At 57.7% G+C, this 23846-nt stretch overlaps 1 protein-coding gene across 1 annotated transcript in view; it reads right to left on the reverse strand.

The window, feature by feature from the left end:
- Positions 1-1745: 1745 nt before the first annotated feature.
- The window catches only part of LOC140406355 (histone deacetylase 4-like), a gene marked incomplete at its 3' end in the record, with an annotated part of 43850 nt that continues 21749 nt past the window's right edge, over positions 1746-23846 (reverse strand). The window contains exons 5-9 of the mRNA XM_072494453.1: positions 14081-14178; positions 10354-10472; positions 9808-9941; positions 3714-3798; positions 1746-1899 (exon numbers count right to left, since the gene is read on the reverse strand). Of these exons, the coding sequence (XP_072350554.1) occupies positions 1746-1899; positions 3714-3798; positions 9808-9941; positions 10354-10472; positions 14081-14178 (590 nt within the window). The remainder of the gene's footprint in view (positions 1900-3713; positions 3799-9807; positions 9942-10353; positions 10473-14080; positions 14179-23846) is intronic.

Consider the following 23846-nt stretch of genomic DNA (forward strand, 5'->3'; position numbering starts at 1 on the left):
TCGGTAGTGGGGGAAGATGCTGGAATCTATCATCAAGGAAGAAAATAGCGAGGCATCTGGATGGAAATTGTCCCATTGGGCAGACGCAGCATGGGTTCATAAAGGGCAGGTCGTGCCTAACTAATTGGGTGGGATTTTTTGAGGACATTACCAGTGCGGTAGATAACGGGGAGCCAATGGATGTGGTATATCTGGATTTCCAGAAAGCCTTTGACAAGGTGCCACACAAAAGGTTGCTGCATAAGATAAAGATGCATGGCATTAAGGGTACAGTAGTAGCATGGAGAGAGGATTGGTTAATTAATAGAAAGCAAAGAGTGGGGATTAATGGGTGTTTCTCTGGTTGGCAATCAGTAGCTAGTGGTGTCCCTCAGGGATCAGTGTTGGGCCCACAACTGTTCACAATTTAGAGAGGTGATTTGGAGTTGGGGACCAAGGGCAATGTGTCCAAGTTTGCAGACGACACTAAGATGAGTGGTAAAGCAAAAAGTGCAGAGGATACTGGAAGTCTGCAGAGGGATTCGGGGCAGAGGGATTCGGGTAGGCTAAGTGAATGGGCTAGGGTCTGGCAGATGGAATACAATGTTGACAAATGTGAGGTTATCCATTTTGGTCGGAACAACAGCAAAAGGGATTATTATTTAAATGATAAAATATTAAAACATGCTGCTGTGCAGAGAGACCTTGGTGTGCGAGTGCATGAGTCGCAAAAAGTTGGTTTACAGGTGCAGCAGGTGATTAAGAAGGCGAATGGAATTTTGTCCTTCATCGCTAGAGGGATGGAGTTTAAGACTAGGGAGGTTATGCTGCAATTGTATAAGGTGTTAGTGAGGCCACGCCTGGAGTATTGTGTTCAGTTTTGGTCTCCTTACCTGGGAAAGGACGTACTGGCACTGGAGGGTGTGCAGAGGAGATTCACTCGGTTAATCCCAGAGCTGAGGGGGTTGGATTACGAGGAGAGGTTGAGTAGACTGGGACTGTACTCGTTGGAATTTAGAAGGATGCGGGGGGGGATCTTGTAGAAACATTATGAAGGGAATAGACAGGATAGATGCGGGCAGGTTGTTTCCACTGGCGGGTGAAAGCAGAACTAGGGGGCATAGCCCCAAAATAAGGGGAAGTAGATTTAGGACTGAGTTTAGGAGGAACTTCTTCACCCAAAGGGTTGTGAATCTCTGGAATTCCTTGCCCAGTGACGCAGTAGAGGCTCCTTCATTAAATGTTTTTAAGATAAAGATAGATCGTTTTTTGAAGAATAAAGGGATTAAGGGTTATGGTGTTCGGGCCGGAAAGTGGAGCTGAGTCCACAAAAGATCAGCCATGATCTCAATGAATGGTGGAGCAGGCTCGAGGGGCCAGATGGCCTACTCCTGCTCCTAGTTCTTATGTTATTATGTCCCCCTCTCGCCGTCCCCCTCTCTCTCTGTCCCTCTCTCACTCTCTCTCCGTCCCCTCTCTCTCTCTCTCTCTCTGTCTCTGTCCCCCTCTCTCTTTCTCTCTCTCTCTCTCTCTCTCTCTGTCCCCCTCTCTCTCCGTTTTCCCCCCCCCTCTCTCTTTCTCGCCGTTCCCCTCTCTCTCTCTCTCTCTCTCTCTCCGTCCCACTCTCTCTCTCTCTCCGTCTCTGTCCCCCTCTCTCTCTCTCTCTGTCCCCCTCTCTCTCTCCGTCTCTGTCCCCCCCCCTCTCTCCCTCTCCCTCTCTGTCTCCCCCTCTCTCCATCCCTCTCGCTGACCGTTCCCGCACTCACCCTCTGTCGGTGACCTGTCCGGCTGTGCCCCCCACCGACAGTGAGGCCAGGGACAGACTGACCGTCTCGCTCTCGTCCTGCTCCCGGCTCCGGGATCCGGCCAGGGACAGACTGACCGTCTGGGAAAACCTCCGGACCGATTTCCAATATTGACCTGGCTCGAGGGGAGAGAGAGAGAGAGAGAGAGAGAGAGGGGTCAGAGTGCTGACCAACTGGGCAGGGGCGGGGGTCGCGGGGAGCTACCCCTGTCACCCTCCTATTTCCAAAGATACCCCCCCTCCATCCTTCATCCCCTCCCTCGCCCCACCTCCCTCCCTCCCCATCCCTCGACCCCCCCTCGACCCTACCCCCTCACCACCTTCCCCCCCTCCCCATCCCTCGACCCTTCCCCCACCCCCCTCCCTCCATCCCTCGCCCCCCCACCCTCGCCCCCCCACCCTCGCCCCCCCACCCTCGCCCCCCCACCCTCGCCCCCCCACCCTCGCCCCCCCACCCTCGCCCCCCCCACCCTCGCCCCCCCACCCTCGCCCCCCCACCCTCGCCCCCCCACCCTCGCCCCCCCACCCTCGCCCCCCCCACCCTCGCCCCCCCCACCCTCGCCCCCCCCACCCTCGCCCCCCCCACCCTCGCCCCCCCCACCCTCGCCCCCCCCACCCTCGCCCCCCCCACCCTCGCCCCCCCCACCCTCGCCCCCCCCACCCTCGCCCCCCCCACCCTCGCCCCCCCCACCCTCGCCCCCCCACCCTCGCCCCCCCCCCCTCGCCCCCCCCCCCTCGCCCCACCCCCTCGCCCCCCCCCCTCGCCCCCCCCACCCTCGCCCCCCCCACCCTCGCCCCCCCCACCCTCGCCCCCCCCACCCTCGCCCCCCCCACCCTCGCCCCCCCACCCTCGCCCCCCCACCCTCGCCCCCCCCACCCTCGCCCCCCCCACCCTCGCCCCCCCCACCCTCGCCCCCCCCACCCTCGCCCCCCCCACCCTCGCCCCCCCCACCCTCGCCCCCCCCACCCTCGCCCCCCCCACCCTCGCCCCCCCCACCCTCGCCCCCCCCACCCTCGCCCCCCCCACCCTCGCCCCCCCCACCCTCGCCCCCCCCACCCTCGCCCCCCCCACCCTCGCCCCCCCCACCCTCGCCCCCCCCACCCTCGCCCCCCCCACCCTCGCCCCCCCCATCCCTCGCCCCCCCCCATCCCTCGCCCCCCCCATCCCTCGCCCCCCCCCATCCCTCGCCCCCCCCATCCCTCGCCCCCCCCCATCCCTCGCCCCCCCCCATCCCTCGCCCCCCCCATCCCTCGCCCCCCCATCCCTCGCCCCCCCCATCCCTCGCCCCCCCCATCCCTCGCCCCCCCCATCCCTCGCCCCCCCCATCCCTCGCCCCCCCCATCCCTCGCCCCCCCCATCCCTCGCCCCCCCCATCCCTCGCCCCCCCCCATCCCTCGCCCCCCCCCATCCCTCGCCCCCCCCCCATCCCTCGCCCCCCCCATCCCTCGCCCCCCCCCATCCCTCGCCCCCCCCCATCCCTCGCCCCCCCCATCCCTCGCCCCCCCCATCCCTCGCCCCCCCCCATCCCTCGCCCCCCCCATCCCTCGCCCCCCCCACCCTCGCCCCCCCACCCTCGCCCCCCCACCCTCGCCCCCCCACCCTCGCCCCCCCACCCTCGCCCCCCCCACCCTCGCCCCCCCCACCCTCGCCCCCCCACCCTCGCCCCCCCCACCCTCGCCCCCCCCACCCTCGCCCCCCCCACCCTCGCCCCCCCCACCCTCGCCCCCCCCATCCCTCGCCCCCCCCCATCCCTCGCCCCCCCCCCCATCCCTCGCCCCCCCCCCATCCCTCGCCCCCCCCCCCCATCCCTCGCCCCCCCCCATCCCTCGCCCCCCCCCCCCATCCCTCGCCCCCCCCCCCATCCCTCGCCCCCCCCCATCCCTCGCCCCCCCCCATCCCTCGCCCGCCCCCCCCCTCCCTCACACTCACTCTGTACGCGGATGACCCTCTCCAGGGACTGGACACTGTTGCTATTCGGCCGTTGGTGCAGCGTCTGTTCAGGCAGCGACTCCAGCTGGAGGGAGGGGGGAGGGAGAGAGAGAAACACCACATCACTGATCAGGGAGAGACCCACACCATCCCTTTGTGTCTGTCCCACCGTCTGTCCCTTCGCTCCCCGTCTGCTGCTCTCCCTTCTGTCCGCTGCTCTCTCTCGTCCGTCTGTCGCTCTCCCTTCTCCGTCTGTCGCTCTCCCTTCTGTCCGCTGCTCTCTCTCGTCCGTCTGTCGCTCTCCCTTCTCCGTCTGTCGCTCTCCCTTCTCCGTCTGTCGCTCTCCCTTCTCTGTCTGTCGCTCTCCCTTCTCTGTCTGTCGCTCTCCCTTCTCCGTCTGTCGCTCTCCCTTCTCCGTCGGTCGCTCTCCCTTCTCTGTCTGTCGCTCTCCCTTCTCTGTCTGTCGCTCTCCCTTCTCTGTCTGTCGCTCTCCCTTCTCCGTCTGTCGCTCTCCCTTCTCCGTCGGTCGCTCTCCCTTCTCTGTCTGTCGCTCTCCCTTCTCTGTCTGTCGCTCTCCCTTCTCTGTCTGTCGCTCTCCCTTCTCCGTCTGTCGCTCTCCCTTCTCCGTCTGTCGCTCTCCCTTCTGTCCGCTGCTCTCTCTCGTCGGTCGGTCGCTCTCTCTCGTCCGTCTGTCGCTCTCCCTTCTCCGTCTGTCGCTCTCCCTTCTCCGTCTGTCGCTCTCCCTTCTCCGTCTGTCGCTCTCCCTTCTCCGTCGGTCGCTCTCCCTTCTCTGTCTGTCGCTCTCCCTTCTCTGTCTGTTGCTCTCCCTTCTCTGTCTGTCGCTCTCCCTTCTCTGTCTGTCGCTCTCCCTTCTCTGTCTGTCGCTCTCCCTTCTCTGTCTGTCGCTCTCCCTTCTCCGTCTGTCGCTCTCCCCCTCTTCTGTCTGTCGCTCTCCCTTCTCCGTCTGTCGCTCTCCCTTCTCCGTCTGTCGCTCTCCCTTCTCCGTCTGTCGCTCTCCCTTCTCCGTCTGTCGCTCTCCCTTCTCCGTCTGTCGCTCTCCCTTCTCCGTCTGTCGCTCTCCCCCTCTTCTGTCTGTCGCTCTCCCCCTCGTCTGTCTGTCGCTCTCCCCCTCGTCTGCCTGTCGCTCTCCCCCTCTTCTGTCTGTCGCTCTCCCCCTCTTCTGTCTGTCGCTCTCCCCCTCTTCTGCCTGTCGCTCTCCCCCTCTTCTGCCTGTCGCTCTCCCTTCTCCGTCTGTCGCTCTCCCCCTCTTCTGTCTGTCGCTCTCCCCCTCGTCTGTCTGTCGCTCTCCCCCTCGTCTGCCTGTCGCTCTCCCCCTCTTCTGTCTGTCGCTCTCCCCCTCTTCTGTCTGTCGCTCTCCCCCTCTTCTGCCTGTCGCTCTCCCCCTCTTCTGCCTGTCGCTCTCCCTTCTCCGCCTGTCGCTCTCCCTTCTCCGCCTGTCGCTCTCCCTTCTCCGCCTGTCGCTCTCCCTTCTCCGCCTGTCGCTCTCCCCCTCTTCTGTCTGTCGCTCTCCCCCTCTTCTGCCTGTCGCTCTCCCTTCTCCGCCTGTCGCTCTCCCTTCTCCGCCTGTCGCTCTCCCTTCTCCGCCTGTCGCTCTCCCTTCTCCGCCTGTCGCTCTCCCTTCTCCGCCTGTCGCTCTCCCTTCTCCGCCTGTCGCTCTCCCTTCTCCGTCTGTCGCTCTCCCTTCTCCGTCTGTCGCTCTCCCTTCTCCGTCTGTCGCTCTCCCTTCTCCGTCTGTCGCTCTCCCTTCTCCGTCTGTCGCTCTCCCTTCTCCGTCTGTCGCTCTCCCCCTCTTCTGTCTGTCGCTCTCCCCCTCGTCTGTCTGTCGCTCTCCCCCCCTCTTCTGTCTGTCGCTCTCCCCCTCTTCTGTCTGTCGCTCTCCCCCTCTTCTGTCTGTCGCTCTCCCCCTCTTCTGTCTGTCGCTCTCCCCCTCTTCTGTCTGTCGCTCTCCCTTCTCCGTCGGTCGCTCTCTCTTCTCCGTCTGTCGCTCTCTCCCTTCTCCGTCTGTCGCTCTCCCTTCTCCGCCTGTCGCTCTCCCTTCTCCGTCTGTCGCTCTCCCTTCTCCGTCTGTCGCTCTCCCTTCTCCGTCTGTCGCTCTCCCTTCTCCGTCTGTCGCTCTCCCTTCTCCGTCGGTCGCTCTCCCTTCTCCGTCTGTCGCTCTCCCTTCTCCGTCTGTCGCTCTCCCTTCTCCGTCTGTCGCTCTCCCTTCTCCGTCGGTCGCTCTCCCTTCTCCGTCTGTCGCTCTCCCTTCTCCGTCGGTCGCTCTCCCTTCTCCGTCGGTCGCTCTCCCTTCTCCGTCTGTCGCTCTCCCTTCTCCGTCTGTCGCTCTCCCTTCTCCGTCGGTCGCTCTCCCTTCTCCGCCTGTCGCTCTCCCTTCTCCGTCGGTCGCTCTCCCTTCTCCGTCGGTCGCTCTCCCTTCTCCGTCTGTCGCTCTCCCCCTCGTCCGTCTGTCGCTCTCCCTTCTCCGTCTGTCGCTCTCCCTTCTCCGTCGGTCGCTCTCCCCCTCGTCCGTCTGTCGCTCTCCCCCTCGTCCGTCTGTCGCTCTCCCTTCTCCGTCTGTCGCTCTCCCTTCTCCGTCTGTCGCTCTCCCTTCTCTGTCTGTCGCTCTCCCTTCTCCGTCTGTCTGTCGCTCTCCCCCTCGTCTGCCTGTCGCTCTCCCTTCTCCGCCTGTCGCTCTCCCTTCTCCGTCGGTCGCTCTCCCTTCTCCGTCGGTCGCTCTCCCTTCTCCGTCTGTCGCTCTCCCTTCTCCGTCTGTCGCTCTCCCCCTCGTCCGTCTGTCGCTCTCCCTTCTCCGTCGGTCGCTCTCCCTTCTCCGTCGGTCGCTCTCCCTTCTCCGTCTGTCGCTCTCCCTTCTCCGTCTGTCGCTCTCCCTTCTCCGTCGGTCGCTCTCCCTTCTCCGCCTGTCGCTCTCCCTTCTCCGTCGGTCGCTCTCCCTTCTCCGTCGGTCGCTCTCCCTTCTCCGTCTGTCGCTCTCCCCCTCGTCCGTCTGTCGCTCTCCCTTCTCCGTCTGTCGCTCTCCCTTCTCCGTCGGTCGCTCTCCCCCTCGTCCGTCTGTCGCTCTCCCCCTCGTCCGTCTGTCGCTCTCCCTTCTCCGTCTGTCGCTCTCCCTTCTCTGTCTGTCGCTCTCCCTTCTCCGTCTGTCTGTCGCTCTCCCCCTCGTCTGCCTGTCGCTCTCCCTTCTCCGCCTGTCGCTCTCCCTTCTCCGTCGGTCGCTCTCCCTTCTCCGTCGGTCGCTCTCCCTTCTCCGTCTGTCGCTCTCCCTTCTCCGTCTGTCGCTCTCCCCCTCGTCCGTCTGTCGCTCTCCCTTCTCCGTCGGTCGCTCTCCCTTCTCCGTCTGTCGCTCTCCCTTCTCCGTCTGTCGCTCTCCCTTCTCCGTCGGTCGCTCTCCCTTCTCCGTCTGTCGCTCTCCCTTCTCCGTCGGTCGCTCTCCCTTCTCCGTCTGTCGCTCTCCCTTCTCCGTCTGTCGCTCTCCCTTCTCCGTCTGTCGCTCTCCCCCTCGTCCGTCTGTCGCTCTCCCTTCTCCGTCGGTCGCTCTCCCTTCTCCGTCTGTCGCTCTCCCTTCTCCGTCTGTCGCTCTCCCTTCTCCGTCGGTCGCTCTCCCTTCTCCGTCTGTCGCTCTCCCTTCTCCGTCTGTCGCTCTCCCTTCTCCGTCTGTCGCTCTCCCTTCTCCGTCTGTCGCTCTCCCCCTCTTCTGTCTGTCGCTCTCCCTTCTCCGTCTGTCGCTCTCCCTTCTCCGTCGGTCGCTCTCCCTTCTCCGTCTGTCGCTCTCCCTTCTCCGTCTGTCGCTCTCCCCCTCTTCTGTCGGTCGCTCTCCCTTCTCCGTCTGTCGCTCTCCCTTCTCCGTCGGTCGCTCTCCCTTCTCCGTCTGTCGCTCTCCCTTCTCTGTCTGTCGCTCTCCCCCTCTTCTGTCTGTCGCTCTCCCTTCTCCGTCTGTCGCTCTCCCTTCTCCGTCTGTCGCTCTCCCTTCTCCGTCTGTCGCTCTCCCTTCTCCGTCTGTCGCTCTCCCTTCTCCGTCTGTCGCTCTCCCTTCTCCGTCGGTCGCTCTCCCTTCTCCGTCTGTCGCTCTCCCTTCTCTGTCTGTCGCTCTCTCTCGTCCGTCGGTCGCTCTCCCTTCTCCGTCTGTCGCTCTCCCTCCTCCGTCTGTCGCTCTCCCCCTCTTCTGTCTGTCGCTCTCCCCCTCTTCTGTCTGTCGCTCTCCCCCTCTTCTGTCTGTCGCTCTCCCCCTCGTCTGCCTGTCGCTCTCCCCCTCTTCTGTCTGTCGCTCTCCCCCTCGTCTGTCTGTCGCTCTCCCCCTCGTCTGCCTGTCGCTCTCCCCCTCTTCTGCCTGTCGCTCTCCCCCTCGTCTGTCTGTCGCTCTCCCCCTCGTCTGCCTGTCGCTCTCCCCCTCTTCTGCCTGTCGCTCTCCCCCTCGTCTGTCTGTCACTCTCCCCCTCTTCTGTCTGTCGCTCTCCCCCTCTTCTGCCTGTCGCTCTCCCCCTCGTCTGTCTGTCACTCTCCCCCTCTTCTGTCTGTCGCTCTCCCCCTCTTCTGCCTGTCGCTCTCCCCCTCGTCTGTCTGTCACTCTCCCCCTCTTCTGTCTGTCGCTCTCCCCCTCGTCTGCCTGTCGCTCTCCCCCTCTTCTGCCTGTCGCTCTCCCCCTCTTCTGCCTGTCGCTCTCCCTTCTCCGTCGGTCGCTCTCCCTTCTCCGTCTGTCGCTCTCTCTCTTGTCCGTCTGTCGCTCTCTCCCTCTTCTGTCTGTCGCTCTCCCTTCTCCGTCTGTCGCTCTCCCTTCTCCGTCTGTCGCTCTCCCTCCTCCGTCTGTCGCTCTCCCTCCTCCGTCTGTCGCTCTCCCTTCTCCGTCTGTCGCTCTCCCTTCTCCGTCTGTCGCTCTCCCTTCTCCGTCTGTCGCTCTCCCCCTCTTCTGTCTGTCGCTCTCCCTTCTCCGTCTGTCGCTCTCCCTTCTCCGTCTGTCGCTCTCCCTCCTCCGTCTGTCGCTCTCCCTCCTCCGTCTGTCGCTCTCCCTTCTCCGTCTGTCGCTCTCCCTTCTCCGTCTGTCGCTCTCCCTTCTCCGTCTGTCGCTCTCCCCCTCTTCTGTCTGTCGCTCTCCCCCTCTTCTGTCTGTCGCTCTCCCCCTCGTCTGTCTGTCGCTCTCCCCCTCTTCTGTCTGTCGCTCTCCCCCTCGTCTGTCTGTCGCTCTCCCCCTCTTCTGTCTGTCGCTCTCCCCCTCTTCTGTCTGTCGCTCTCCCCCTCTTCTGTCTGTCGCTCTCCCCCTCTTCTGTCTGTCGCTCTCCCCCTCGTCTGTCTGTCGCTCTCCCCCTCGTCTGTCTGTCGCTCTCCCCCTCGTCTGCCTGTCGCTCTCCCCCTCTTCTGCCTGTCGCTCTCCCCCTCTTCTGTCTGTCGCTCTCCCCCTCTTCTGTCTGTCGCTCTCCCCCTCTTCTGTCTGTCGCTCTCCCCCTCTTCTGTCTGTCGCTCTCCCCCTCTTCTGTCTGTCGCTCTCCCCCTCGTCTGTCTGTCGCTCTCCCCCTCGTCTGCCTGTCGCTCTCCCCCTCTTCTGCCTGTCGCTCTCCCCCTCTTCTGTCTGTCGCTCTCCCCCTCTTCTGTCTGTCGCTCTCCCCCTCTTCTGTCTGTCGCTCTCCCCCTCTTCTGTCTGTCGCTCTCCCCCTCGTCTGTCTGTCGCTCTCCCCCTCGTCTGTCTGTCGCTCTCCCCCTCGTCTGCCTGTCGCTCTCCCCCTCTTCTGCCTGTCGCTCTCCCCCTCTTCTGTCTGTCGCTCTCCCCCTCTTCTGTCTGTCGCTCTCCCCCTCTTCTGTCTGTCGCTCTCCCCCTCTTCTGTCTGTCGCTCTCCCCCTCTTCTGTCTGTCGCTCTCCCCCTCTTCTGTCTGTCGCTCTCCCTTCTCCGTCTGTCGCTCTCCCTTCTCCGTCTGTCTGTCGCTCTCCCCCTCTTCTGTCTGTCGCTCTCCCCCTCGTCCGTCTGTCGCGCTCCCTCTTGTTTCAAAACTCTCTCTCGCTCCCCCTCTCCCTTCCTCCGTCTCTCTGCCGCTCGTCCCCCCCTCTTTCAATACGTCCCCCACCCTCTGGGGGTGGGAGGGGGAAAGTTACCTCCTTCCCGAGCAGCGCCGTCACGCACGCCTCGGACGCGTCGCAGATGGCCGTGAGGTCGTGACCTCCCTCCAACACCAGGGCCAGCCGTCCATCGCTGACGGTCATCAGCTGCCGGGTCAGGTGTCCGAAACCTGGGGGGGGGGGGGAATCGAGTTGTCAATGCCAACACGCGGAGAACACGCGGAGAAGAGCTCGGGTCCCACCAACTCAAACACTCGCCCGGACACAGACGTGCAAGACACGCGTGTCAACGAACGCACACGGACTTGGGTGTGAACGCCAGCACGGTGACACGCATACATACACCCCCATGCACGTATGCACGCACGCAGTGCACAAGTGCGCACACACACCCGCTCGAGTGCGAGCACACCCTTGTGAACTTGCACATCTGTGTACACGTTTGTGCACACCATAGCGTGCACGCCCACACCGTTGTGCACTCACACACGCATGCACACTCGCTCACACCCACGCACTTGTGCACTCGCGCGCGCGCGCACACACACGCGAGACACGGGTTCGCGAGACCGGCCAACTCACATTTTGCGGACACCTTGTAGCCGCCGAGCTGGGGGGCGTGACCTTCGACGGAATCGAAACCCGAGGAGACCAAAACAACATCTGGGGCGAATTCGTTGGCGACCGGTATCACCACCGTCCTGGGCAAGATCACAAACCGTTCATTCCCGCTGTGCACAATCCCAATGGACCCAAACCCCTTCCCGCTCACTCCCACTCTACACAATCCCAATGGACCCAAACCCCTTCCCGTTCACTCCCACTCTACACAATCCCAATGGACCCAAACCCCTTCCCGTTCACTCACACTGTCCACAATCCCAATGGACCCAAACCCCTTCCCGCTCACTCCCACTGTACACAATCCCAATGGACCCAAACCACTTCCCGTTCACTCCCACTGTGCACAATCCCAATGGACCCAAACCCCTTCCCGTTCACTCCCACTCTACACAATCCCATTGGACCCAAACCCCTTCCCGTTCACTCCCACTGTACACAATCCCAATGGACCCAAACCCCTTCCCGTTCACTCACACTGTGCACAATCCCAATGGACCCGAACCCCTTCCCGTTCACTCGCACTGTACACAATCCCAATGGACCCGAACCCCTTCCCGTTCACTCGCACTGTGCACAATCCCAATGGACCCAAACCCCTTCCCGTTCACTCCCACTGTGCACAATCCCAATGGACCCAAACCCCTTCCCATTCACTCCCAGTCTACACAATCCCAATGGACCCAAACCCCTTCCCGTTCACTCGCACTCTACACAATCCCAATGGACCCAAACCCCTTCCCGTTCACTCCCACTGTGCACAATCCCAATGGACCCAAACCCCTTCCTGTTCACTCCCACTCTACACAATCCCAATGGACCCAAACCCCTTCCCGTTCACTCCCACTCTACACAATCCCAATGGACCCAAACCCCTTCCCGTTCACTCCCACTCTACACAATCCCAATGGACCCAAACCCCTTCCCGTTCACTCCCACTGTGCACAATCCCAATGGACCCAAACCCCTTCCCGTTCACTCCCACTCTACACAATCCCACTGGAATCTGTCTCCAGTCAGGATCAGGACAATCCGGGCTGAATATGGGAGGGCACAGGAAGAACCCGCGTGTGTGCGTGTGTGCGTGTGTGCGTGCGTAGGGAGGGGGGACTGGCAGGCGGTGAGCATTCCCCCTGCATCTGCCGCCCCCCCCCTTGTCCTTCTGGGGGGTAGAGGGGCCCCCGGGTTCGGGAGGGGTCTGTGGAGATTGGTGATTCGCTGCTTCGCGTCTCGTTGGACGGTTCGGCAGGGGAGGGAGCGGGTGTCGGAGGTGGGGGGGCGGGCGTGTCGATCATACATCATCATAGAATTTACAGTGCAGAAGGAGGCCATTCGGCCCATCGAGTCTGCACCGGCTCTTGGAAAGAGCACCCTACCCAAGGCCAACACCTCCAGCCTATCCCCATAACCCAGTAACCCCACCCAACACTAAGGGCAATTTTGGACACTAAGGGCAATTTATCGCGGCCAATCCACCTAACCTGCACATCTTTGGACTGTGGGAGGAAACCGGAGCACCCGGAGGAAACCCACGCAGACACGGGGAGAACGTGCAGACTCCGTACAGACAGTGACCCAAGCCGGGAATCGAACCTGGGACCCTGGAGCTGTGAAGCAATTGTGCTAGCCACTGTGCTACCGTGCTGCCTGCCCCTTCGAGCCGGGGCGGGGAGGGAGCGGATGTCGGAGGTCGGGCCTGTCGATCGGGGTGGGGTTGGGGGTGGGGGTGGTGGTTGGGGGAGGGGGGGGGGGGTCAGCAGGCAAGTTACTCTCCGCAGGATTCGCAGCCTCCGACCTGCTCTGGGAGCCGCGGTATTTATACGGCTGGGTCCCAGTTCAGTTTCTGGTCGATGGTAACCCCCGGGATGTCGATAGTGGGGTAGATTCCGCTGATGGTAATGACAGAGAGTCGAGGGGGGAGGGGGCGAGGATTCCCAGCCTCCGACCTGCTCTGGGAGCCGCGGTATTTATACGGCCGGGTCCAGTTCAGTTTCTGATCGATGGTAACCCCCCCAGGGTGTGGATAGTGGGGTAGATTCCGCTGATGGTAATGACAGAGTGTCGAGGGGGGAGGGGAGCGAGGATTCCCAGCCTCCGACCTGCTCTGGGAGCCGCGGTATTTACACGGCCGGGTCCAGTTCAGTTCCTGAGTTCAACAATACAAAACTCGGGGGCCACGATCAACACGATGCATGGTAGTGAGAGCGTCGAATCATAGAATTTGCAGTGCAGCAGGAGGAGGGCATTCGACCCATCGAGTCTGCACCTGCCCTTGAAAAGAGCGCCTACCTTATGCCCACACCTCCACCCTATCCCCGTAACCCCATCTAAACTTTTTGGACACTAAGGGACAATTTACAGAGGTGATTTGGAGTTGGGGACCAAGGGCAATGTGTCCAAGTTTGCAGACGACACTAAGATGAGTGGTAAAGCAAAAAGTGCAGAGGATACCGGAAGTCTGCAGAGGGATTTGGATAGGTTAGGTGAATGGGCTAGGGTCTGGCAGATGGAATTCAATGTTGCCAAGTGCGAGGCTATCCATTTTGGAAGGAATAACAGCAGAATGGATTATTATTTAAACGGTAAGATGTTAAAACATGCTGCTGTGCAGAGAGACCTGGGTGTGCTAGTGCATGAGTCGCAAAAAGTTGGTGAGCAGGTGCAGCAGGTGATTAAGAAGGCGAGTGGAGTTTTGTCCTTCATCGCTAGAGGGATGGAGTTTAAGACTAGTGAGGTTATGCTGCAATTGTATAAGGTGTTAGTGAGGCCACACCTGGAGTATTGCGTTCAGTTTTGGTCTCCTTACTTGAGAAAGGACGTACTGGCACTGGAGGGAGTGCAGAGGAGATTCACTCGGTTAATCCCAGAGCTGAAGGGGTTGGATTACGAGGAGAGGTTGAGTAGACTGGGACTGTACTCATTGGCGTTTAGAAGGATGAGGGGGGATCTTATAGAAACATTATGAAGGGAATAGATAGGATAGATGCGGGCAGGTTGTTTCCACTGGCGGGTGAAAGCAGAACTAGGGGGGCACAGCCTCAAAATAAGGGGAAGTAGATTTAGGACTGAGTTTAGGAGGAACTTCTTCTCCCAAAGGGTTGTGAATCTCTGGAATTCCTTGCCCAGTGAAGCAGTAGAGGCTCCTTCATTCAATGTTTTTAAGATAAAGATAGATAGTTTTTTGAAGAATAAAGGGATTAAGGGTTATGGTGTTCGGGCCGGAAAGTGGAGCTGAGTCCACAAAAGATCAGCCACGATCTCACTGAACGGCGGAGCAGGCTCAAGGGGACAGGTGGCCGACTCCTGCTCCTAGTTCTGATGTTCTTATGTAGTTCTTATTTAGCACGGCCAATCCACCTAACCTGCACATCTTTGGACTGTTATGTTAATAATAATCTCATTGCGATGAAGTTACTGTGAAAAGCCCCTAGTCGCCACATTCCGGCACCTGTTCGGGTCACAGAGGGAGAATTCAGAATGTCCAAACCACCTAACAGTCTTTCGGGACTTGTGGGAGGAAACCGGAGCCCCCGGAGGAAACCCACGCAGACACGGGGAGGACGTGCAGACTCCGCACAGACAGTGACCCAAGCCGGGAATCGAACCCGGGACACTGGAGCTGTGAGGCAGCAGTGCTAACCACGGTGGGACCGAGCCGCCCACCCATCCCCGCTCCCGGCTGGTCTACCTGAATGCTGCCAAATATTCGGCGTCTCCCATCGGGGGGTCGAGACCACCTGTCCAGGCGATATTCACGTTGAAACCCTCTCCAGGGCCACTCCCCACCTGAACGGGAAAAAGACACTGGGTCAGAGAACAGAACATTTCTGAGTCAAGGCACTCCCAGGACAGGTACAGCACGGGGTTAAATACAGAGTAAAGCTCCCTCTACACTGTCCCCATCAAACACTCCCAGGACAGGTACAGCACGGGGTTAGATACAGAGTAAAGCTCCCTCTACACTGTCCCCATCAAACACTCCCAGGACAGGTACAGCACGGGGTTAGATACAGAGTAAAGCTCCCTCTACACTGTCCCCAACAAACACTCCCAGGACAGGTACAGCACGGGGTTAGATACAGAGTAAAGCTCCCTCTACACTGTCCCCATCAAACACTCCTAGGACAGGTACAGCACGGGGTTAGATACAGAGTAAAGCTCCCTCTACACTGTCCCCATCAAACACTCCCAGGACAGGTACGACACGGGGTTAGATACAGAGTAAAGCTCCCTCCACACTGTCCCCATCAAACACTCCCAGGACAGGTACAGCACGGGGTTAGATACAGAGTAAAGCTCCCTCTACACTGTCCCCATCAAACACTCCCAGGACAGGTACAGCACGGGGTTAGATACAGAGTAAAGCTCCCTCTACACTGTCCCCATCAAACACTCCCAGGACAGGGACAGCACGGGGTTAGATACAGAGTAAAGCTCCCTCTACACTGTCCCCATCAAACACTCCTAGGACAGGTACAGCACGGGGTTAGATACAGAGTAAAGCTCCCTCTACACTGTCCCCATCAAACACTCCCAGGACAGGTACGACACGGGGTTAGATACAGAGTAAAGCTCCCTCCACACTGTCCCCATCAAACACTCCCAGGACAGGTACAGCACGGGGTTAGATACAGAGTAAAGCTCCCTCTACACTGTCCCCATCAAACACTCCCAAGACTGGTACAGCACGGGGTTAGATACAGAGTAAAGCTCCCTCTACACTGTCCCCATCAAACACTCCCAGGACAGGTACAGCACGGGGTTAGATACAGAGTAAAGCTCCCTCTACACTGTCCCCAACAAACACTCCCAGGACAGGTACAGCACGGGGTTAGATACAGAGTAAAGCTCCCTCTACACTGTCCCCATCAAACACACCCAGGACAGGTAAAGCACGGGGTTAGATACAGAGTAAAGCTCCCTCTACACTGTCCCCATCAAACACTCCCAGGACAGGTACAGCACGGGGTTAGATACAGAGTAAAGCTCCCTCTACACTATCCCCATCAAACACTCCCAGGACAGGTACAGCACGGGGTTAGATACAGAGTAAAGCTCCCTCTACACTGTCCCCATCAAACACTCCCAGGACAGGTACAGCACGGGGTTAGATACAGAGTAAAGCTCCCTCTACACTGTCCCCATCAAACACTCCCAGGACAGGTACAGCACGGGGTTAGATACAGAGTAAAGCTCTCTCTACACTGTCCCCATCAAACACTCCCAGGACAGGTACAGCACGGGGTTAGATACAGAGTAAAGCTCCCTCTACACTGTCCCCATCAAACACTCCCAGGACAGGTACAGCACAGGGTTAGATACAGAATATAGCTCCCTCTACACTGTCCCCATCAAACACTCCCAGGACAGGTACAGCACGGGGTTAGATACAGAGTAAAGCTCCCTCTGCACTGTCACGTCAAACACTCCCAGGACTGGTACAGCATGGGGTTCGATACAGAGTAAAGATCCCTCTAAACAGTCCCCATCAAACACTCCCAGGACAGGTACAGCACGATGTTAGATACAGAGTAAAGCTCCCTCTACACTGTCCCCATCAAACACTCCCAGGACAGGTACAGCACGGGGTTAGATACAGAGTAAAACTCCCTCTACACTGTCCCCATCAAACACTCCCAGGACAGGTACAGCACAGGGTTAGATACAGAGTAAAGCTCCCTCTACACTGTCCCCATCAAACACTCCCAGGACAGGTACAGCACGGGGTTAGATACAGAGTAAAGCTCCCTCGACACTGTCCAAATCAAACACTCCCAGGACAGGTACGGCACGGGGTTAGATACAGAGTAAAGCTCCCTCTACACTGTCCCCATCAAACACTCCCAGGACAGGTACAGCACGGGGTTAGATACAGAGTAAAGCTCCCTCTCCACTGTCCCCATCAAACACTCCCAGGACAGGTACAGCACGGGGTTAGATACAGAGTAAAGCTCCCTCTACACAGTCCCCATCAAACACTCCCAGGACAGGTACGGCACGGGGTTAGATACAGAGTAAAGCTCCCTCGACACTGTCCCCATCAAACACTCCCAGGACAGGTACGGCACGGGGTTAGATACAGAGTAAAGCTCCCTCTACACTGTCCCCATCAAACACTCCCAGGACAGGTACAGCACGGGGTTAGATACAGAGTAAAGCTCCCTCGACACTGTCCCCATCAAACACTCCCAGGACAGGTACGGCACGGGGTTAGATACAGAGTAAAGCTCCCTCTACACTGTCCCCATCAAACACTCCCAGGACAGGTACAGCACGGGGTTAGATACAGAGTAAAGCTCCCTCTACACTGTCCCCACTAAACACTCCCAGGACAGGTACAGCACGGGGTTAGATACAGAGTAAAGCTCCCTCTACACTGTCCCCATCAAACACTCCCAGGACAGGTACAGCACTGGGTTAGATACAGAGTAAAGCTCCCTCTACACTATCCCCCATTAAAGACTCCCAGGACAGGTACAGCACGGGGTTAGATACAGAGTAAAGCTCTCTCTACATTGTCCCCATCAAACACTCCCAGGACAGGTACAGCACGGGGTTAGATACAGAGTAAAGCTCCCTCTACACTGTCCCAATCAAACACTCCCAGGACAGGTACAGCACGGGGTTAGATACAGAGTAAAGCTCCCTCTACACTGTCCCAATCAAACACTCCCAGGACAGGTACAGCATGGGGTTAGATACAGAGTAAAGCTCCCTCTACACTGTCCCCATCAATCACTCCCAGGACAGGTACAGCACGGGATTAGATACAGAGTAAAGCTCCCTCTACACTGTCCCCATCGAACACTCCCAGGACAGGTACAGCACGGGGTTAGATACAGAGTAAAGCTCCCTCTACACTGTCCCCATCAAACACACCCAGGACAGGTACAGCACGGGGTTAGATACAGAGTAAAGCTCCCTCTACACTGTCCCCATCAAACACTCCCAGGACAGGTACAGCACGGGGTTAGATACAGAGTAAAGCTCCCTCTTCACCGTCCCCATCAAACACTCCCAGGACAGGTACAGCACGGGGTTAGATACAGAGTAAAGCTCCCTCTACACTGTCCCCCATCAAACACTCCCAGGACAGGTACAGCACGGGGTTAGATACAGAGTAAAGCTCCCTCTACACTCTCCATCAAACACTCCCAGGACAGGTACAGCACAGGGATAGATACTGAGTAAAGCTCCCTCTACACTGTTCCCATCAAACACTCCCAGGACAGGTACAGCACAGGGTTAGATACTGAGTAAAGCTCCCTCTACACTGTTCCCATCAAACACTCCCAGGACAGGTACAGCACGGGGTTAGATACAGAGTAAAGCTCCCTCTACACTGTCCCCATCAAACACTCCCAGGACAGGTACAGCACGGGGTTAGATACAGAGTAAAGCTCCCTCTACACTGTCCCCATCAAACACTCCCAGGACAGGTACAGCACGGTGTTAGATACAGAGTAAAGCTCCATCTACACTGTCCCCATCAAACACTCCCAGGACAGGTACAGCACGGGGTTCGATACAGAGTAAAGCTCCCTCTACACTGACCCATCAAACACTCCCAGGACAGGTACAGCACGGGGTTAGATACAGAGTAAAGCTCCCTCTACACTGTCCCAATCAAACACTCCCAGGACAGGTACAGCACGGGGTTAGATACAGAGTAAAGCTCCCTCTACACTGTCCCCATCAATCACTCCCAGGACAGGTACAGCACGGGATTAGATACAGAGTAAAGCTCCCTCTACACTGTCCCCATCGAACACTCCCAGGACAGGTTCAGCACGGGGTTAGATACAGAGTAAAGCTCCCTCTACACTGTCCCCATCAAACACACCCAGGACAGGTACAGCACGGGGTTAGATACAGAGTAAAGCTCCCTCTACACCGTCCCCATCAAACACTCCCAGGACAGGTACAGCACGGGGTTAGATACAGAGTAAAGCTCCCTCTTCACCGTCCCCATCAAACACTCCCAGGACAGGTACAGCACTGGGTTAGATACAGAGTAAAGCTCCCTCTACACTGTCCCCCATCAAACACTCCCAGGACAGGTACAGCACGGGGTTAGATACAGAGTAAAGCTCCCTCTACACTCTCCATCAAACACTCCCAGGACAGGTACAGCACAGGGTTAGATACTGAGTAAAGCTCCCTCTACACTGTTCCCATCAAACACTCCCAGGACAGGTACAGCACGGGGTTAGATACAGAGTAAAGCTCCCTCTACACTGTCCCCATCAAACACTCCCAGGACAGGTACAGCACGGTGTTAGATACAGAGTAAAGCTCCCTCTACACTGTCCCCATCAAACACTCCCAGGACAGGTACAGCACGGTGTTAGATACAGAGTAAAGCTCCATCTACACTGTCCCCATCAAACACTCCCAGGACAGGTACAGCACGGGGTTAGATACAGAGTAAAGCTCCCTCTACACTGACCCATCAAACACTCCCAGGACAGGTACAGCACGGGGTTAGATACAGAGTAAAGCTCCCTCTACACTGTCCCAATCAAACACTCCCAGGACAGGTACAGCACGGGGTTAGATACAGAGTAAAGCTCCCTCTACACTGTCCCCATCAATCACTCCCAGGACAGGTACAGCACGGGATTAGATACAGAGTAAAGCTCCCTCTACACTGTCCCCATCGAACACTCCCAGGACAGGTTCAGCACGGGGTTAGATACAGAGTAAAGCTCCCTCTACACTGTCCCCATCAAACACACCCAGGACAGGTACAGCACGGGGTTAGATACAGAGTAAAGCTCCCTCTACACCGTCCCCATCAAACACTCCCAGGACAGGTACAGCACGGGGTTAGATACAGAGTAAAGCTCCCTCTTCACCGTCCCCATCAAACACTCCCAGGACAGGTACAGCACTGGGTTAGATACAGAGTAAAGCTCCCTCTACACTGTCCCCCATCAAACACTCCCAGGACAGGTACAGCACGGGGTTAGATACAGAGTAAAGCTCCCTCTACACTCTCCATCAAACACTCCCAGGACAGGTACAGCACAGGGTTAGATACTGAGTAAAGCTCCCTCTACACTGTTCCCATCAAACACTCCCAGGACAGGTACAGCACGGGGTTAGATACAGAGTAAAGCTCCCTCTACACTGTCCCCATCAAACACTCCCAGGACAGGTACAGCACGGTGTTAGATACAGAGTAAAGCTCCCTCTACACTGTCCCCATCAAACACTCCCAGGACAGGTACAGCACGGGGTTAGATACAGAGTAAAGCTCTCTCTACACTGTCCCCATCAAACACTCCCAGGACAGGTACAGCACGGGGTTAGATACAGAGTAAAGCTCCCTCTACACTGACCCATCAAACACTCCCAGGACAGGCACAGCACGGGGTTAGATACAGAGTAAAGCTCCCTCTACACTGTCCCCATCAAACACTCCCAGGACAGGTACAGCACGGGGTTAGATACAGAGTAAAGCTCCCTCGACACTGTCCCCATCAAACACTCTCAGGACAGGTACCGCACGGGGTTAGATACAGAGTAAAGCTCCCTCTACACTGTCCCCATCAAACACTCCCAGGACAGGTACAGCACGGGGTTAGATACAGAGTAAAGCTCTCTCTACACTGTCCCCATCAAACACTCCCAGGACAGGTACAGCACGGGGTTAGATACAGAGTAAAGCTCCCTCTACACTGTCCCCATCAAACACTCCCAGGACAGGCACAGCACGGGGTTAGATTCAGAGTAAAGCTCCCTCGACACTGTCCCCATCAAACACTCCCAGGACAGGTACAGCACGGGGTTAGATACAGAGTAAAGCTCCCTCTGCACTGTCACGTCAAACACTCCCAGGACTGGTACAGCATGGGGTTCGATACAGAGTAAAGATCCCTCTAAACAGTCCCCATCAAACACTCCCAGGACAGGTACAGCACGATGTTAGATACAGAGTAAAGCTCCCTCTACACTGTCCCCATCAAACACTCCCAGGACAGGTACAGCACGGGGTTAGATACAGAGTAAAACTCCCTCTACACTGTCCCCATCAAACACTCCCAGGACAGGTACAGCACAGGGTTAGATACAGAGTAAAGCTCCCTCTACACTGTCCCCATCAAACACTCCCAGGACAGGTACAGCACGGGGTTAGATACAGAGTAAAGCTCCCTCGACACTGTCCCCATCAAACACTCCCAGGACAGGTACGGCACGGGGTTAGATACAGAGTAAAGCTCCCTCTACACTGTCCCCATCAAACACTCCCAGGACAGGTACAGCACGGGGTTAGATACAGAGTAAAGCTCCCTCTCCACTGTCCCCATCAAACACTCCCAGGACAGGTACAGCACGGGGTTAGATACAGAGTAAAGCTCCCTCTACACAGTCCCCATCAAACACTCCCAGGACAGGTACGGCACGGGGTTAGATACAGAGTAAAGCTCCCTCGACACTGTCCCCATCAAACACTCCCAGGACAGGTACGGCACGGGGTTAGATACAGAGTAAAGCTCCCTCTCCACTGTCCCCATCAAACACTCCCAGGACAGGTACAGCACGGGGTTAGATACAGAGTAAAGCTCCCTCGACACTGTCCCCATCAAACACTCCCAGGACAGGTACGGCACGGGGTTAGATACAGAGTAAAGCTCCCTCTACACTGTCCCCATCAAACACTCCCAGGACAGGTACAGCACGGGGTTAGATACAGAGTAAAGCTCCCTCTACACTGTCCCCACTAAACACTCCCAGGACAGGTACAGCACGGGGTTAGATACAGAGTAAAGCTCCCTCTACACTGTCCCCATCAAACACTCCCAGGACAGGTACAGCACGGGGTTAGATACAGAGTAAAGCTCCCTCTACACTGTCCCCATCAAACACTCCCAGGACAGGTACAGCACTGGGTTAGATACAGAGTAAAGCTCCCTCTACACTATCCCCCATTAAAGACTCCCAGGACAGGTACAGCACGGGGTTAGATACAGAGTAAAGCTCTCTCTACATTGTCCCCATCAAACACTCCCAGGACAGGTACAGCACGGGGTTAGATACAGAGTAAAGCTCCCTCTACACTGTCCCAATCAAACACTCCCAGGACAGGTACAGCACGGGGTTAGATACAGAGTAAAGCTCCCTCTACACTGTCCCCATCAATCACTCCCAGGACAGGTACAGCACGGGATTAGATACAGAGTAAAGCTCCCTCTACACTGTCCCCATCGAACACTCCCAGGACAGGTACAGCACGGGGTTAGATACAGAGTAAAGCTCCCTCTCCACTGTCCCCATCAAACACACCCAGGACAGGTACAGCACGGGGTTAGATACAGAGTAAAGCTCCCTCTACACTGTCCCCATCAAACACTCCCAGGACAGGTACAGCACGGGGTTAGATACAGAGTAAAGCTCCCTCTTCACCGTCCCCATCAAACACTCCCAGGACAGGTACAGCACGGGGTTAGATACAGAGTAAAGCTCCCTCTACACTGTCCCCCATCAAACACTCCCAGGACAGGTACAGCACGGGGTTAGATACAGAGTAAAGCTCCCTCTACACTCTCCATCAAACACTCCCAGGACAGGTACAGCACAGGGATAGATACTGAGTAAAGCTCCCTCTACACTGTTCCCATCAAACACTCCCAGGACAGGTACAGCACAGGGTTAGATACTGAGTAAAGCTCCCTCTACACTGTTCCCATCAAACACTCCCAGGACAGGTACAGCACGCCGTTCGATACAGAGTAAAGCTCCCTCTACACTGTCCCCATCAAACACTCCCAGGACAGGTACAGCACGGGGTTAGATACAGAGGAAAGCTCCCTCTACACTGTCCCCATCAAACACTCCCAGGACAGGTACAGCATGGGGTTAGATACAGAGTAAAGTTCCCTCTACACTGTCCCCATCAAACACTCCCAGGACAGGTACAGCACAGGGTTAGATACAGAGTAAAGCTCCCACTACACTGTCCCCATCAAACACTCCCAGGACAGGTACAGCACGGGGTTAGATACAGAGTAAAGCTCCCTCTACACTGTCCCCATCAAACACTCCCAGGACAGGTACAGCAAGGGGTTAGATACAGAGGAAAGCTCCCTCTACACTGTCCCCATCAAACACTCCCAGGACAGGTACAGCACGGGGTTAGATACAGAGTAAAGCTCCCTCTACACTGACCCATCAAACACTCCCAGGACAGGTACAGCACGGGGTTAGATACAGAGTAAAGCTCCCTCTACACTGTCCCCATCAAACACTCTCAGGACAGGTACCGCACGGGGTTAGATACAGAGTAAAGCTCCCTCTACACTGTCCCCATCAAACACTCCCAGGACAGGTACAGCACGGGGTTAGATACAGAGTAAAGCTCTCTCTACACTGTCCCCATCAAACACTCCCAGGACAGGTACAGCACGGGGTTAGATACAGAGTAAAGCTCCCTCTACACTGTCCCCATCAAACACTCCCAGGACAGGCACAGCACGGGGTTAGATACAGAGTAAAGCTCCCTCGACACTGTCCCCATCAAACACTCCCAGGACAGGTACAGCACGGGGTTAGATACAGAGTAAAGCTCCCTCGACACTGTCCCCATCAAACACTCTCAGGACAGGTACCGCACGGGGTTAGATACAGAGTAAAGCTCCCTCTACACTATCCCCATCAAACACTCCCAGGACAGGTACAGCACGGGGTTAGATACAGAGTAAAGCACCCTCGACACTGTCCCCATCAAACACTCCCAGGACAGGTACAGCACGGGGTTAGATACAGAGTAAAGCTCCCTCTACACTGTCCCCATCAAACACTCCCAGGACAGGTACAGCACGGGGTTAGATACAGAGTAAAGCTCCCTCTGCACTGTCCCCATGAAACACTCCCAGGACAGGTACAGCACGGGGTTAGATACAGAGTAAAGCTCCCTCTACACTGTCCCCATCAAACACTCCCAGGACAGGTACAGCACGGGGTTAGATACAGAGTAAAGCTCCCTCGACACTGTCCCCATCAAACACTCTCAGGACAGGTACCGCACGGGGTTAGATACAGAGTAAAGCTCCCTCTACACTGTCCCCATCAAACACTCCCAGGACAGGTACAGCACGGGGTTAGATACAGAGTAAAGCTCCCTCGACACTGTCCCCATCAAACACTCTCAGGATAGGTACCGCACGGGGTTAGATACAGAGTAAAGCTCCCTCTACACTGTCTCCATCAAACACTCCCAGGACAGGTACAGCACGGGGTTAGATACAGAGTAAAGCTCCCTCTACACTGTCCCCATCAAACACTCCCAGGACAGGTACAGCACGGGGTTAGATACAGAGTAAAGCTCCCTCTAAACTGTCCCCATCAAACACTCCCAGGACTGGTACTGCACTGGGTTAGATACAGAGTAAAGCTCCCTCTACACTGGCCCCATCAAACACTCCCAGGACAGGTACAGCACGGGGTTAGAT

Source organism: Scyliorhinus torazame, unplaced genomic scaffold, assembly GCF_047496885.1.
Source record: "Scyliorhinus torazame isolate Kashiwa2021f unplaced genomic scaffold, sScyTor2.1 scaffold_492, whole genome shotgun sequence".
Lineage (NCBI taxonomy): Eukaryota > Metazoa > Chordata > Chondrichthyes > Carcharhiniformes > Scyliorhinidae > Scyliorhinus > Scyliorhinus torazame.